This window comes from Coenobita brevimanus, chromosome 1, assembly GCF_032717465.1.
Source record: "Coenobita brevimanus isolate Jiangsu-jjx chromosome 1, ASM3271746v2, whole genome shotgun sequence".
Lineage (NCBI taxonomy): Eukaryota > Metazoa > Arthropoda > Malacostraca > Decapoda > Coenobitidae > Coenobita > Coenobita brevimanus.
Genome location: NC_136954.1, coordinates 54,972,510 through 54,990,460, shown reverse-complemented (window position 1 = coordinate 54,990,460; position 17,951 = coordinate 54,972,510). Strand labels below are relative to the sequence as shown.

Sequence of the window (17,951 nt, the reverse complement as noted above, 5' to 3'; positions counted from 1 at the left end):
GTGCAAGAATTATTGTGGCATATGTCTATTGAGCATTGTGGGGAAGGTACAGTAATACCTCAATATACGATACCCCTAGATGCGATACCCTGGCTTAACGATGGGGGTAGAAATACCATCATACCCCGCTTAATGATGGCCCAACCCCATTTTAACGATGGGTTTTGATGATATTTTAGACTAAAATTTTGTGTTTAAGTTGATTCATAAACTGTTTTTAGTCTTAGATAATGTGTTTAAGCCATAGGTGGGGTGAGCATTGTCATTTTGGGGTACAATTTACTAATGTTGATTTTTTCCAGATTTATATTTGATGATTTTCAGATTTATTTTTTGGTTTTAATGTGTTAATTACAGGTGTTAGGCTTAGGTTAGCTTCCTTGACAGCTGTTAGGCCATTTAGATTGGCTTTAAACTTGTTTTTGGGCTCATTTGGGTGGATTTTGGGCTTGGTTTGGGGGCAAATCCAAGGCTGGTAAACGCTCCACATTACTTTACGTTTTAAAAGTACCCCGATATATGATACCCCGTCTAACGATGGGGATTTACCTAACCAGTTACATCATTAAACCAGGGTATGCCTGTATATGAAGGAATTATCATAGAGAAAGTAAGAGAGATATCAGAAGGCCTAGTGAGTGACGAACAGGGTGGCTTTAGGAGTGGCAGAGGATTTGTGGATCAAATATTTGCAGTGAGACAGATAGTAGAGAAAGCTTGTGAGAAGGGCTATGAGGTGTTTATGGCATTTATGGATGTGAAAAAAGCATACAACAAAGTAGACGGAGAAGAATTGTGGAAGGTTTTGTGTATATACGGTGTAGATGGTAAGTTCCTAGGTGCCGTTAAGAGTTTTTATTATGGTAATAAGGCATGTGTAAAGGTAAATGGACATCTAAGTGAATGGTTCACAATCAGTTTGGGCATGTGACAGGGTTGTGTGATTTCCCTCTGGTTGCTTAACATATTTATGGATTGGGTGATGAGAGAAGTAAAAACATGAGTAATGGAGAAGGGGATGGCATTGGTAATAAATGGTGTTGGGTGGAATATCTCAAATTTGATGTATGCTGATGATGCAGCACTACTTGCAGATACCAGACAAGAGCTTGGTTGACTAGTACAGAGTTTTGTAGATGTCTGTTAGCATTGTGCCTTGGGAGTAAATGTAGAAAAGAGTAAATGATGGTTATTGAGAGAGAAGGTAACTCCCAGTGTGATGTTACAATGAATGGAGAGAGACTGGAATTAGTGAGGTAGTTCAAATACCTGGGTACAGTGATAGAAAAGAGAGGAAAATGTTGAGAGGAAAGGGAGGAAAATGTGCAAAGGAAATGGAAAGTAGAGTGACACAAGGAAGGAAAGTACAGTAAGTCCTCACTATAATGGACTAATTGGGGCCCAAACCATTCCAAAATTCTGATAAAAGCGACATCTGGACTTCCCCCTGCTAACTCGGACTTTTTCCAATATATCAGACATTAGTCTGGATCGCATGAACGGTTTTTAAACTATTTTGACTACCATTTCAGTACTGTACTGTCTTATAACTTCACTACATTAATCAAATGGTATAATATATGTATTAATACTGTATTGTACACTGATAAACATGTCTTTTATTTACCTTATTGTGGTGAATATAGCTGAAGTAGTCAGGCAGTCTGGACTGCTTCTGGCTTTATCAGACTTTTTCTGATATATAGGAATTTAGTCCAGTAGCTCCTCAATTCCAATTAAGTGAATTCCGGTCTGTTGAAGTCAGTTCTATCGAGGTTTTACTGTAGCTGGTTCTGTGATGGCCTTTATACAAAATGCTTTAGTGTTGCAGCAGTGTGAGGCTTACATGGAGTGTTAGTGCCAACTTTAACATATGGCTCTGAGACTATGGTGTGTGTCACAAATCAAACTCACGACATTTTCCTTTTGTGAGAAACCACGAACTTTAGTGGAAAACTCACTGTGTATCGTTCAGTTAACCGTTTCTCTCTTCATTTCGATGGTATACTTTTTTCAAAACTTTCGTCACTGTTTCAGAAGTGATCATTCTAATGCACATTATTAAGTGCTCTACTGAGCGATATTACTGTTTCTGTATTGTTCGCCCCTGCTTGCCTCAACCGTTGGCCACGCCTTCTTCCGGCTGGCCTGGGCATCCTACCCCACACGTTGAATTTGATCAGTCCTTTATATGTCACGACGGAGTGTGGTTCTGTGTTCCAGTAGTGAGAGTGAGAGAGATCTTCTAGCACCCAGACTCCACTAGATCTACAGTTCTCCAGGCTCCCACCCTTCCTTGGTGATACGCTACATTGACCAGTATTTCCTTTTCGTATTTTCCTAGGTTTAAGAGCTTAGCTTCTGAGTGAGCGAGTGAGTGCGATCTCTTTATTTTGAATTCATTTTGAAATGTAACGTTAAATTTATTTCTTTGTAATCAATAAATTTAACAGTTCTTTTTCTCGAGCTTAATGTAATATAAACTCGTGTTTCATTTCTCCATACTAAGGTTATTTCTCTATAAGCTCCTAGCTTGCATAAACGCTTTGCCATTCATAACTGGTACTTAGGCCAGTCTTGTATTAAGCTTAAAATACGTCGTGCCTTCTAGGAGTTAACTCATCAGCAAGAACCTGATATCATAAATAGTATTAGTTATTTATTGTCAAGGGTGAAGTCACTTTCTCCAGAGGCTAACAGTACTAATAAACAGCAATTGTGAGTAATTAGTCTCTGCTGTGTACTGTTGAGAAAGTTTATAAATTCTCGTTCTGAGAGAATTGGCGAAGCAAGCCGGCATAAAGTAATCATAGCTTGATTTAGCAAGACAATTCATTGTCTCTGCTCTTCAGTATTATTGAGAATTATCCTTTAATATTGCATTTATTTTAAAAACCCCGTGACAATTGGCGACCTCATTCCAGGATACTGACTCCTAGCTCTAAAGCTATTCACGAGATAATACTCATTCGTTCATACTTAGGTATTTATCATTTAATGTCATGAATCAAACTCGTGACATTTTCCTTTTGTGAGAAACCACGAACTTTAGTGGAAAACTCACTGTGTATCGTTCAGTTAACCGTTTCTCTCTCCATTTCGATGGTATACTTTTTTCAAAACATTCGTCACTGTTTCAAAAGTGACCGTTTTAATGCACTTCATTAAGTGCTCTACTGAGCGATATTATTGTTTCTGTATTGTTCGCCCCTGCTTGCCTCAACTGTTGGCCACGCCTTCTTCCGGCTGGCCTGGGCATCCTACCCCACACATCGAATTTGAATCAGTCTTTTATATGTCGCGACGGAGTGTGGTTCTGTACTCCAGTAGTGAGAGTGAGAGAGGTCTTCTAGCACCCAGACTCCACTAGGTCTACAGTTCTCCAGGCTCCCACCCTTCCTCAGTGATATGCTACATTGACCAGTATTTCCTTTTCATATTTTCGTAGGTTTAAGAGCTTAGCTTCTGAGTGAGCGAGTGAGTGCGATCTCTTTATTTTGAATTCATTTTGAAATGTAACGTTAAATTTATTTCTTTGTAATCAATAAATTTAACAATTCTTTTTCTCGAGCTTAATGTAATGTAAACTCGTGTTTCATTTCTCCATACTAAGCTTATTTCTCTATTAGCTCCTAGCTTGCATAAATGCTTTGCCATTCATAACTGGTACTTAGGCCAGTCCTGTTGTATTAAGCTTAAAATCCGTTGTGCCTTCTAGGAGTTAATGCATCAGCGAGAACCTGATATCATTAATAGTATTAGTTATTTATTGTCAGGGGTGATGTCACTTTCTCCAGAGGCTAACAGTACTAATAAACATCAATTGTGAGTAATTAGTCTCTGCTGTGTACTGTTGAGAAAGTTTATAAATTCTCGTTCTGAGAGAATTGGCGAAGCAAGCTGGCATAAAGTAATCATTGCTTGATTTAGCAAGACAGTTCATTGTCCCTGCTCTTCAGTATTATTGAGAATTATCCTTTAATAATGCATTTATTTTAAAAACCCCATGACAGTGTGGCATGAAAATGAAAAGTCAAGAGTAAGCGCTGTGGAGATGGGACTCTTGAGAAATGTATGTGGAGTACAGAGGGTAGATGGGATACGGAATAATGTAATTTGTGGTAGATGCAGAGTGAGGAAGTCTGTGGACACCAGAATCGAAGAGAGTGCGCTGAGATGATATGGCCATGTGGAGAGAATGGATGACAGCAGAGTTGTGAAAAAGGTATATCTGAGCGAATTTGAAGGAGGGAGATGAGGTAGGCCGAGAAGAAGGTGAGGAGAGATGGTGGATGAGTTTGTGAAGAAAAAAGGTATGGAAATTGATGAGGTGAAGGGACTGAGAAGAGACTGAGCTGGCTGGATGAATTTTGTGCAGAGAAGTGCATGACCAGGGATTTGGCACCGTTTTTTTAACATGACAGTATTCGGATTGACTCTTACCTGATAGGTATATATGAAGCTACAGTATGTGGTAAAGTCTTTTGGCCTATCAGATGGAGCCAGGATTCTGTGGGCTTGAATGATGAGTGAATAGAAGCATGGCCCATTGAATTTGGCAAGCTTTGACTGTCTGGACGGTGCTACTCCTCATCCTCCCCTAGGGTGGGAAAGGAGGTCCAGATGATGATGACGATGATGATTATAACTAAATTCCTTTAAGGTGGATATTTGTTACAGCAGATGAGTGAAGTGAGGTAGACATTTCTCAGTTGAGTAAATATAACCTTAAACAAGGCACCAAGGATAGGTCCAAAACATCACCTTTATACGTTTAACTGCCTGTTCTTTTGTTGCTGTTTGAATTATGTAAACCAGATGTGTAATGGATACAAGACCTTATAGAGGTTGGGGGAGTGGACTTTCTGACCACTACTTGGAGGGGGCCGGAATCAAGATCCAAGTAAGATGGAGAAATAGCAGAAAGGAAGGAAGGGAGGAAGGAGTACAGTGAACTCTCACATTTGGCGAGTAATAGGTTCAAAAATATCCATGCCAAATTAGAATTTGCCGAATCTAAACTGAATAACTAATGGGAAAAAATAAATTTGTTCTGGGCATGCATGACTGGACTGATTTTCCACCTATAGTACAACATTATTGGGTGTAAATCATGCAATAAACACACATAACATGATTCAATATAATTTTATTATAGCCAAGAAACAATACAAAACAAAAAACTTACGTAAGAAAAGAAAATACTGTAATGGGCTTGGGTACAGTATGTGTGTGGATGCCTTAGTTAGCACCTGAAGACTCACTCCCTGTAGCTTCTGTTGTCCCTTCCTCCTGTGGATCTTCATCTGAGCCAAATCCTTCAAAATTGAAGTCATCTCGAATGCTTGCAATGTCTATGTTGTCATCACCTGGGCCAGGATCATTGGAGAGGGAAGCTTTAACTGGTGCAGTAACTTAATTCTGTCTTCGGCCCAGGTAACGAGTGATGAGCGCTTGTTGTTATTCATTTACTTTCTTGTTGTATTCCTTCAAGAAGAAAGATGATATATCAGTCATTTTCTGTACAAGCTGAACACGATCACTCTCACTGGCTTCAACAGTCTCTATTTCTTCTTGAAGACGGGAACAGTCACTCAGTATGTGAGAGAGTTTCATCGTTGTCAGTTGCTTGGGAGTCTGTGTGGGTTTATCTTCTTGTTCGTTGTCTTGTGTTTCATCATCATCATCATCCAGCATTTCTTCAGTGTTCTGTTCAGTGTTTTCGGATATCATCTCACCCAGCTGTTCTTCATTAACTTCATTAAATCCTGGAACACTTCTTGCTGATTCTGCCGCTTCTTTCATGAGCTGTTCCTTCCGCTGACGCTTTGTCTGTGTGTCTTTGTCAGTGTCGGCACCGTCTGTGATGAGGTGAGGGAGAAGTGGTGCCCACCCATGCTTAATGGTAGCATTATTAATTTTATGCCAGGCATCTACCATAAAGTTGACAGCCTGTCTGATATCAAAACGTTTCCAGAACATTTTGACGGTAACTGTCTCCCTTGGCATGTTGAAAGGTAAGGCTTTATCTGGTGATGAAGCTGATGTGGATGCCACTTTTGCGACTTCTGGCATCTCCGTCGCTGCGGGTGGGGTTCTACTGTGTGGTGTTGAGGCTGCAGGAATTTCTTCATCACTTTCTTGCATTATTTCAGTGACCTCCTCTTGGCTGTCTATTTCCTGTCATATTTTATCATGGACTGCTTTGTAAAAAAAAAATGCTTGACATTTGCAATGATCTCTTGATCTAAGGGTTGAATTTTAGATGTCGTGTTTGGGGGAAGAAAGCACACTTTAACACTGGGATGTCTGTCTACCAAAATCTTGGCATGTCCTGGGGCATTGTCCAAAAACAGGACCACTTTAAGGGAAAGATTGAGGTGTTTACACTTTTCACGAGCTGCAGGGACAAAATGATGTCAAACCAGTCAGTAGAAATGTTCATTGTCATATATCCTTTTTTGCGTTTGCATACCGCATTACAGTTAACTTGTTCATGTCGTAGTTCTTGTAAGCTCATGGTTTCTTGGACTTATAAATCACTACTGGTTTCATCTTGTGGGATCCTGTGGCGTTGGTTGCAAGCGAGTAAGTCTGTCCTTGCTCATTTTTACACCTCTTGCTTGTTTTTCTTGTTTCGCAATGTAGGTAGATTTTGGAGACTTTCCAAAACAAACTTGTTTCATCTGCATTATACACTTGATGCAGGCTGTATTCCCCTACTTTAATCATTTCTTCCGCTATGCTTGGGTAAGACACAGCTGCCACTTAATCAGAGGAAACTAATTCACCTTGATACTTAGCAAATCTAATACCATATCGCTTCTTGAACTTTGCCAACCAACCCTCGGATGCTGTGAAGACTGGGGGTTTTGGACTGCTTTTTTTCTGCATGGAGTCTGGTAGAAAATACATGCCTGTTAACGAATATGAGGCCCATGAACACTGCCTTGTTCCTTCTCGCTTTTGTTAACCCACTTCACCAAAAAATATTCAGTTTGCAAGCAGTCGGCGCTTGTCCGTACTCGAGTGAAGGATGACCACACATGCACTAGTGTTGTCTGTAAAGTATCTCTTTGCCACACCTATGGACTTCTTCACCTCTTCCTTTTTCTTTTTAATGGCTGTTATGGTGCTCTTGGGTATGCCAGTCTCTTTCACAATTTGACACGCTTGCTGGCCCTGATCTAACATTTTGATAACTTTCTCTGTGTCCTGCAAATTGTACTTTTTGAATTTCTTCCCAACTCTGTACTCACGTTTTGGCCCTTTCTTCACATCTGGGCGATTAGGTGGTCTGCCACGGTCACCCATTCCACCTTTCTGTGTTTCATCAGCCATTATGTGTTCTCAAGGCCTCAGCAAAGGTAGGAATCACAGTAAAACACAGACAAAATGCTGGACATGTGATGGTGGTTGGCAGAGAAGTGTACCACACGTGATGGTGGCTGTCAGAGGAGTGTAAACAGGTTCGAGAAGATGAGACATGAATTTTACAATACAATCAATTTTGTTGAAATTAATTCAGATTAAAAAAAAATAAAAAATGTTGAAATTAATTGGTATAAAACTACAGAATACAGTTACAGTATATTTTTATTATAAACAATTCGCCAAATGTGAGATTTCTGTCGCCAGATTATAGGGTTGTGTACAATCCCATCCCATCGCCAAAAACGAATTTGCCAAATAAAAACTCGCCAAATGTGAGAGTTCACTGTAGTTGCAAGGAGAGTGGAAAGGTTACAAGAGGATGAGAAAAAGGCAGAATATAAGAGAGAAGTGGGGGAACGATTGGGTAAATATGAATTGGAGCAGATGGGGGACGTGGAAGGTGTGTGCAAGATATTCACAGAAGAAATATGTGCAGCATGTGATGTGGTGTGTGGGTTGAAGAGAAGACGGAAGGGGGTGCAAGGAACAGCATGGTGGAATGAAGAGGTGAGACAGGCTGTGGCACAAAAGAAGAAAGCATACAATGAATGGATGGGAAATAGGGGCGTGGAAGAAGGTGAGAGGCGGAAGAGAAAGTTATATGTAGAATGGAAGAGAGAGGTGAAAAGATTAGTAAGAGAGAGTAAGAAGAGAGTGTTTGAGGAATTTGGAAGGAATTTGAGTGTAAAGTGAAGGGACTGTAAGAAAATGTTCTGGAAAGAGATGAAGAGGGTAAGTCAGGGTGATAGTGAAGTTAGTAGGGGAGTGAAAGATCAAAATGGTACATTACTAGTGGAGAAGGGAGAAAAAGTGAGCAGATGGAGAGAACACTTTAAGGAATTGTTGAACATAGGGAATGGAAGTATTGTAAGTATAAGTGGCTGGGGAATGGCTGGCAGAAGGAGGGAGGTGAGGAGACAGGAAGAAATCAGTAGGATAGAACTTGTGGAAGCAATGAAGAAAGTCAAATTGGGGAAAGCCCCAGGAATTGATGGAGTGTGTGGTGAAACACTGAAGCATGGGGGAGAGATAGTAGTAGAATGGATGTGGAAGATGTTCAGATTGGCCTGGGAGGAAGGTAGAGTCCTGGAGGATTGGAAGTCAGGTATAATTATTCCCTTGTACAAAGGAAAAGTGTAAAAAGAAGTGTGTGGTAATCATATGGGCATTTGTCGTTTTAGTGTAATAGGAAAAATGTATGGTAGGATACTAATTGACGGAGTTAGGGAAATAACAGAGGAGTTAGTTGGAGAAGAACATGGAGGCTTTAGGAAGGGAAGAGGTTGTGTAGATCAGATATTCATTCTTTATCTTTAGTGGAAAAGTTTGTAGAGAAGGGAAAGAAGTTGTATGCGACCTTCATGGATTTGGAGAAAGCATATGTCAGGGTGAATAGACAAGGATTGTGGAAAGTATTAAGAATATATGGAGTTGATGGGAAGTTGTTGAATGCAGTGAAGAGTATGTATGATGGTGCTAAGGCTACCTTGCATGTGGATAGTGAACTGAGTGAATTTTTCTCATTGAAGGTTGGGTTGAAACAGGGATGTGTCATGTCTCCATAGTTGTTCAGTCTGTACATGGATGGGGTAATAAAAAAGATACAAGGTAGGGCAGTGGATGTTGGAGTGGCCCTGGTGAGAGAGGGTAGTGTTTGGAAACTCCTTGTACTGTTGTTTGCAGATGAACTGTGTTGTTAAGTGAAGACAAAGGGGAGCTGCAAGGCTTGGTGGATGAGTTTGGGAGAGTATGTAAGAAACCGAATCTAAAGGTGAATGTAGGGAAGAGTAAAGTGATGGTCTTTGGGAGAGGTGAAGTCAGTGAATGCACAGTGAGGTTGGATGGTGAGAAAATGGAAAATGTGAGTATGTTTAAGTACTTGGGTAGTGTGATGAGTAAGGATGGAAGTTTGGAGGGTGAAATGCTTGAAAGGGTACAACAAGGTAGAGAGGTTGCTGGTTCCTTGAAAGCAGTGATAAGAAACAGGGAAGTGAGCATGGAAGTGAAAAAGTTACTACATGACACTGTTGTGATACCGACTCTAACGTATGGAAGTGAAGCTTGGACGTGGTTGGAAGGACACAAGTCAAGAGTGAAAGCTGTGGAAATGAGTTATTTAAGAGGAGCCTGTGGAGTCACATGGAGAGACAGGCTGCCAATTGAGGATATAAAGGAGTGTTGTGGTGTGGATGTGGATGTGATAGGAAGTGTTAGGAGGTACAAACTGAGGTGGTTTGGCCATGTGAAGAGGATGGAGGGTGAGAGACTGATGAGAAGGGTGTATGTGAGTGAGGTGGAGGGGGGGAGAGGGAGGGGGAGGCTGAGGATGAGATGGAGGGATGGAGTGGAGAGGTATATGAGAGAGGGGAGGGGTGAGTTGGGAGCATGTCAGTGAAATGGTGGGGGACAGGGCGACTTGGAGGCGATTTGTTTGTGGCCACCCTGTACGGGATTGAGGCATCTGGCAATAGATAGATAGTAAACCATTTAAATCATAAGAATGATTTGGTCTGCAGGGAAACTGATGAATTCTGGTACCAGATCTGTCATATGATGGACAACATTTTTTAGTGGAAACACTTTTTTTAAACCGGGCTTAAAGGGATTTCTTGTTTGAGCTTATAGCCACCATGCACTGTGAGTCTGTGCATACAAAGCCTGCACACGTGAAGGGATCTTTGTAGCTATAAGAGCTTTTGGTATCATTTCAACTGTAGTCATAAGCTCTGCAGCAGTTGCTAATAATGGTTTCTTTGATTACAGGAGTACAAATTTTACGACCTGCGCCCCATGATATCAGTAAGGACAGCTCGGATACTTGGCTTTGATGGCAACTATAGGTTTGAGCCATTTCATTATGTTGACAAGACTAACTACAAGCACTTTTTACTCTACTTGGCCCAAGACTTACCAAAAAGATCCCTTGGTCATGTAAGTTTCTAATGTTATTCACAACCTTTTCTCATTGTATTGGTATACACAGTACACATCACCTTGGTCACACGCTTTTTATGAAAATATATTTTCATAGAACAAAGAGTGTGTAACATATCTGTCATTCTCACCATTTTACAAGTTTCTGCCATAGACAAGATATGATACAATACCCTCGATCAGTGGAGATACACTGTGTCAAGGATGAAATTTACTACACAGTTATTATATATCCAAAAATATGCCATTGTAATAAGAATTACAATGGCATATTTTGGGAATGTTTGTTGCAGGCTTATTATATAAGTCTAAAAAAATACATTTCCTTTGTTTTTTGGACTTGTTCATGAGTCAGAGGCGATGAACTCATCCTCTCCCCCCATGTCAGAAAAGCAGGACAGGTATTTTTGTGCCCAGTAATATTTCAGGGCATGCATAGCTAGACTAAAATACTGTATATATATATATTTTTTAAGTTGGATTTATTTTGTTTGAAAAAGTTATGTCTCTTAGATTTCTTCAAGAATATCTTGAGTTACTGTGAATTTACCAAACATCTTCATTTTCATACCATTATGCAAAAGGATTTTGATAGCATAGGGTCTAGGCTTCCAAGTACAGTAAACCTTCGATGTAGTGAACAGATTGGTACCAGACACTTGACATTAAATCCGAAAGTTAGTTAAAGCCGAACATCAAGCTGTACGGTAATTTCCCAGGCGTCGTGGCTTTTACCGAACAAAGATCATTAAATATAGAGTGTCGTTTGGCATACACTTGTACACAGTAACATACTGGTAGGTTTAAATGGCTCTTTTTGTCAATAAATACTTATTTATTAACTTATGTGTTTCTCTTACTGTTCAGGAAGTAGTTGTACTGCAAATAAAGACAGCAAGTAGGCCATGGATAAATTTATGTTTGTTTGCCACGCCAAGCTGGTCGGTGTTTCCTACGTGTCCATTCATGTACTGAACAAAATTTGTTAAATGAACATGTTTGGCCAGCTGAAGGTGGTCATTAAAACCAAAATTCGTTAAAAGAGGGTTTGGTATGTCGAGGGTTTACCATATCTACATTAAATGTTTGGAAGCTTTATACAGTACAGTCTTCATACAACACGAAATAGGTTATGCAGAACCTCATGCAAAATCAATTTCACACTAAAATGTGACATATAATTACATGTAAAATAGGGGGTTAGTTTCTAGGAGCCCCATATTTTTTGTTAAAAATATATTTGAAGATAGGTTATTACAAATATGTCTGCCTTAAGACATCCAGGACAGTGTGTTTACATACGGTCTCGCCAGCTAGACGCATCAGCGCTTCCTAACCTAACCGAACGAACTAGTTTTGCCCTCAAATACTCCCCATAATATTTTTAACCACCAAGGATTGCCACTAAGCCTCTTGAACATCCCCAATACCAACTAAGCAAAAACTTCAGAGTTCTGCCCTGATCAACACGTGAATAATCAACACCCTGCATCATGCCTATTTCGTCTGGGAATCGCTTTTGGTGCACTCATTAAAAAAAAAAAAAAAAAAAAAAAATGCAGTGAAATTATCCTTGAAGGTCTCATTACTCATTAACAATAAAGGAAAAAAGATGTACTGAAGTCGTCAACATGGAGTGATTGCCTACAGCTTCTCAGATACACATGAATGCAGCAATCATGAATTATAAACAAGGCAGCCAAGCAGTACAATTTGTATGACAGTATAATTCACAAGAACTGAACTCACATAATTATCTTACCTGATTACAGTACTTACGTCAACACATAGTGTCCTCGTACACTGTAAAAGCCGAATTTTCTCAGCCAGGGACCATCAGTTCATAACAAAGATTGGGCACAAAGCTCCCCCCCCCCCCACACATGTTGCACTAATGGTGAAAACATGAATTTTACTGCTCCCTCATCATTAGCATTTTTTTCCAGCAAGGTAAATATTTATATCGTAAACACACCTGACTCATTTTAGTTTCATGCGCATTTAAGCTCCCATACCACACGCCACTTCATCCATCAGTTTTAAATTTTCCCATGGATAAATGTTTTTCTTGTGTTCATAGCACTTTCAGGGTAGCTTAGGCATAATTAAAGTTAGTTTGGAACAGCATTCTTAGAGTTCTGACAGGATGTGAGGAGCAAAGAAATAAGTAAATAAATGCTTCTAATCACAGCAACCATCCACACAACAGTAAAGCAGGCAGTGGCAGGTATGGGACATGGGTCAAGTGGGTCGGGTATGGTCGAGGAAGCCAATCAATAACCGACAGAAACAAAACACAGGATTTGTAAACAGATGCAGTCATCTGTAAATCCAGTACCTAAAAACACCCACTTCCCACACAGTTGTCTTGCACAGTTGAGTGACATTACCATGCACTTGAATACCGGCAATTATGGGAGAAATTAAATGCTCGTGTTATTGTAAGATTGTTGCTTCCCTTTGTCTAAAATCACGACTCTGCAGTACTAAGTTCATCTTCATAGACTGACTGCATCTTCTATGGTACTCCTGCTCTACCTTCAAGAACACTCAGAAACTTGCACTCACTTCAGTCATTACTTTTTTTTATAATGACACAATCTTAGCATTCTTTCATTCAGTTGGTATGGTGCCACTCAGCCAGACCTTCAAGCATATTGACTATAAAATTTTAATTCCAATTTATGTTACTTTGTACCATCCCTGCATTTATTTCAGTTGTATAAAATGGAGTTTTGACTTATGTTGCTGTTTGCAGCCTCACCAATTTTGACCTTGTATTCCCCATTTAGATGGCAATGCGGATTAAGAACATCATCACATGCATAGAAGACAATCAGCTGGTTAAAAAACGTCGAGAGTTTTCCTGCCATCAGTTGGCTAAACTGGAGTTCCTGCTCAAGGAGTTTGGAAATGCTTACTTTATCCCAGAGCTGATTATCGGAGAGTTCAACAGCTATCAGCTACTTTCAGCATTCCAGCGGTTTTTGTATCAGAAGGAAATTAAATGTAAGTTATATACTGTGGATATTTGTTGTTTGTCCACCTTAACTGTGTGGAGATTTTAATCTTTTTGCAACCTATTTCCCATAACTCAGTGGCAGATTAAGGTTGTACTACTACAGTACATTCTTTAGCATAGCACATCTTTGTATCACATTATTCTAGTGGTAATCTCCTGTTGCACCAATACATTTAAGATGGAGAGGTGGCAGTTGTAGGATGAATAACAGAGTACCCTGTACTGTATAGCAGTGTATGGTACCTCCACCGAACCACTAATGTGCCCCACTTCTGCACACTGCCACACGTGCTGTTCACACAACACTATACATCTGCTGTGCTGTACCATACAAACACCACACTTTTTTGTACCTCCACCACATTCTGCCACACCAACACCATACTGTACTGCCACATCTCCAGGCATTGGCACCAGTATAACCTGGCCTAGACATAGCATCCCTCAGCTCCCATTTTGTACCTTGAAAAGAGGATGGTGGACTGTAGGAGAAGGGGAGCTTAAGCTTGCATTCTCTTGGTCTTACATTCAGGTGAGCCTGGGGCCACAACAGCAACAGTAATAAAAGCCCCACACATACTGTGATGAATCTTACAAATTCTGCACTCTGGTTCACATACATGACACATTTCCACCTCATTCTACCTTACCAGCACAATGCTGCAGCATTCACATTCATTGTCACATTTCATGTGACAAATACTGTACCACACTGAATCTTAGAAATGCCACACTCAGTCACAGAAATACGACACTCTTTCATTCCTCCACAATGTTCTACTACACTTCTATAAACAACCAGATGTCAATACGCCATCACATAGACATGTAATATGATCAAGAAAACAAAGAACTTTATAGGCACTGGATTCTAATAGAATCAGCAACCTACACCTGAAACACTTAGGACCACATGATGTCAAGCTCCTCACAAACATCAGCAATTACTGATATGCACACAGTAGCATTCCCAATGTGTAGAATCATCTAACAGTCATCTCCTTACTGAAACTAAACAAGGCACCAACACACCCACAACACTACTTAGCATGCCATCCAAGATAACTGAATGCCTGATTCTTAACAGAGTCACACCTCATGTCACCCATGCTCCCTCATCACATGATTCTTGAACACTGCACTCACCATACTTCATACTAACCACATTCGCACAACAGGCATGTGATGGCATCAGTTCCACAAAACCCGCTCTGTATACACTTCTTACAGTAATAAACAGTAATAGAACTTTTGATGCCATCTTCCATCTCAAACTCCATCCATCTATCCATATCCAATCCTGTGTTGCCCCATGAGGAATGTAGGAGCCCAGGGCTAGGCAAGTTGGTCCTGACTACAAACTAATTACAAAAATCTACAACACAAACTGGTGAAGAACACCAAACACTGGCTTGCCAACTGTTTATCAAGTACAAGCATGTTACTCTATAAGACAAGCCATCACACACACAGTACTTCCCCATTGGAGTTCCACAGAGCTCCCTTCTTTCACCTACACTTTTCAACCTTTACTTGCATGATGTTCTTACACATCAACCTCCCATTAACATGGTCTCTTATGCAGATGACATTACAGTATCATCTGTGCATCACATCATAGACACAACCTACACAGTTATTATTTTCTATTATTTGTAATTTGCGCAAGTGCGTAATCTAGTATTTAGCTTGTGCAGTGTCGCAAAGTTCTAGCGCAAATCATTTGCATATATTTGTGGGAATTACTGTATAATATATATTGGTATAATTAAATAAAATACTAAATTAGTAACCTGCCCACCACCCACGGTGACTGAGGTACAGTGAGTCATTGTCCAGGAAACACAGTCTATATTTACCAAGGCATTGGCAAAGATCACGTGATTACTGTATCATCAACTCTCTCTCTCTCTCTCTCTCTCACAGAATAATGCTCTTTTTCTCTCTCTCTCTCTCTCTCTCTCTCTCTTGTCTTGTCGAGACAGTTTATTTAATAATTCAATATAGATATACAATAGCATATGTAATTCGTTACAAAAAATAAAAAATCATGAAAACAGAGTATTTAAATCAAATATCCACAGCCTAATAAATTATTAGGCTGTGGATGTTTGATTAAAATTATATGTTTTAATGGTTTTTATAAGGAATTGCATATGCTAATCTTAATAAATAATGTATCGTTTCGTTTCGTTTCGTTTTTAAAGGCTCCAACATGCTTGCATGTGTCGGCCTTGGTCACCTAATGGCGACTCTCCACACTGCACGATCCATTGCAGCCTCCCTGTTCAGTCCCTTAACCCCAAGGTCACACTTAATGACCTCGTCCCATGTCTTTCTCGGTCTACCCCTCATAACCCCACACTCAATATTAACACTTCTCACCTTCCTCACCCAATTATCATCCCCCATCCTCTCCACATGTCCAAACCACCTCAATCTACCTCTCCTCATCACAACACCAATACACTCCAGTCCCATCCTACCTCTCAACTCTTCCATTGTAAACCCAGCCCCTCCAGGCCTTGGACGCAGGGACGCACTGCACAGCCACCTAATCATTGTCATTTCTGTATGTCTGAGCCGGCGAATATCTTCCTCCTTCACTGCCCAGGTCTCACTGCCATACAGCATTACACTCCTAACACATGCTGCATACAAAGACCCCTTAGCATGTAGGGAGAACCCTCTCAATGTCAGGAGAGGCAAGAGCTCCCTGAACTTCTTCCAACCACTTCTCACCCTAGCCACAGAGCTAGCTCCAGCCCCACCTCCAGCACACAACATGTCTCCCAAATAACAAAACTCTTCCACACGCTCAAGAGATTCACCTGCAAGTTCAATCCTTTCACGTCTGACAATCTCCACCTGCTCACCCCGGCACGCCGTACACATAAAATCAGCATCATCTCGCAGTCTACCTCTGATACCACTACATCTCTTGTGCACCCATTTATCACACACACCGCACAAGATGGAATTACTTCCCACGCCCTTGTGGCAAACTGCACATGGCCACTCTCCTTCGTCTTTGACAGTACCGCCACCAACCCTAGATATCATCACTTTTGTTTTATCTGCATTTACCCTTAAACCCTTTTGCCCCATACCATCTCTCCACTTCCTAAACCTTTCCTCCGCCTCCCTTTCATTCTCTGCAATCAACACCAAATCATCAGCATACAACAACTCCCACGGGAGTCCGTTTCTAAAGTCATGTGAAAGGGCTTCAGGTACCATGATAAACAACATGGGACTCAAGACTGACCCCTGATGCACACCAACATTCACGGAAAACTCATCACTCAAATCTCCATTCACTCTCACCTGGGTGTGAGCACCCACATACATGGCCATAACCACCCTAACCAGCCACTCCTCCAAGCCAAGCTTTCTCATTGCCCACTTCACCACCTCTCTAGGGACTCTGTCAAAGGCCTTTTCCAAATCAACAAAAACAAAATAAAGATCCCTTCTCCTACCAGTATATTTTTCCTGAAGCTGTCGAACAATGAATATGTCATCAGTGGTCCCCTCTACCTGGCATAAACCCAATCTGCATCTCATCAATATTCACTCTTTCTCTAATCATACCTTCTAAAACTCTCTCCATTACCTTCATTATCTGATCTAAAAGCTTTATACCTCTATAATTTCCTCTTTCCAGGGCATCACCCTTCCCTTTATACACATTTACAATTACACTCTTCAGCCAATCATCTGGGACAACACACTCATAAATAATCCTATTTATCAGGTCAGTGACTAAACTCACCCCTATATTGCCTGAGGCCTTCAACATTTCGGCAGTCAACCCAGACACACCTGCTGCCTTCCCCACCCTCATCTTGCCTATGGCCTCACTCACAGTAGCAGTATCAATCAAAGGCCAAGGGCCAGACACTGGATCTGCTGGCTCCAAACCTTCCCTGTCCCAGTCAAACTCCTCATTCAACAACCGGTTATAATGCTCTCTCCATGCATCTTTAATATCCTCACTGTTCACCACTACCCTTCCTTCATCATTCTTCACACACTGCTCACCTATGATATCCCGATTATCCCTCTTCACCTGACCTGCCACCCTAAATAAATTTTTCCTTTCCCCATGATTTAGGTTATCAAGTAATAGTCTCTGTGACTCAGACTTTGCCTTGTATACCTCTCTTCTAGCCCTACGCTTGACAGCCAAATATTCCTCTTTGCTTCCACCCTTCTTCCATTCCCGGAAAAGCTTTTTTTTCTCCTTAATTGCAGCTTCTACACCCTCATCCCACCACCAAGTTACTTTATGTCTTGGTGGTCCTCTTGTCCAGCTGCATGTTACATCAATAACTCTCAAGAAATTGTTCTTGAGGGCTCTGTACTGTTCATTAACGCCTCTGTCTACAGCTCCCTGTTCAGCCACCACTCTCCTCAACTTGCTATAGAAGGCATCCCTTACTACTTGGTTTTTCAGCTTCCATATTTTCCTACTAGGTACATAAGTCCTCTTTTTCATCACGTGTTCTTTAAGCACCATATCACAAATCAATAGTTTGTGCTGCTGCACACACTCCTC

At 40.8% G+C, this 17,951-nt stretch overlaps 1 protein-coding gene across 1 annotated transcript in view; it reads left to right on the top strand.

Annotated features, from left to right (window-relative positions):
• The window catches only part of LOC145398117 (uncharacterized), a 207,073-nt gene that overhangs the window by 97,735 nt on the left and 91,387 nt on the right, over positions 1-17,951 (top strand). The window contains exons 3-4 of the mRNA XM_080271099.1: positions 10,198-10,365; positions 13,161-13,377. Of these exons, the coding sequence (XP_080127225.1) occupies positions 10,198-10,365; positions 13,161-13,377 (385 nt within the window). The remainder of the gene's footprint in view (positions 1-10,197; positions 10,366-13,160; positions 13,378-17,951) is intronic.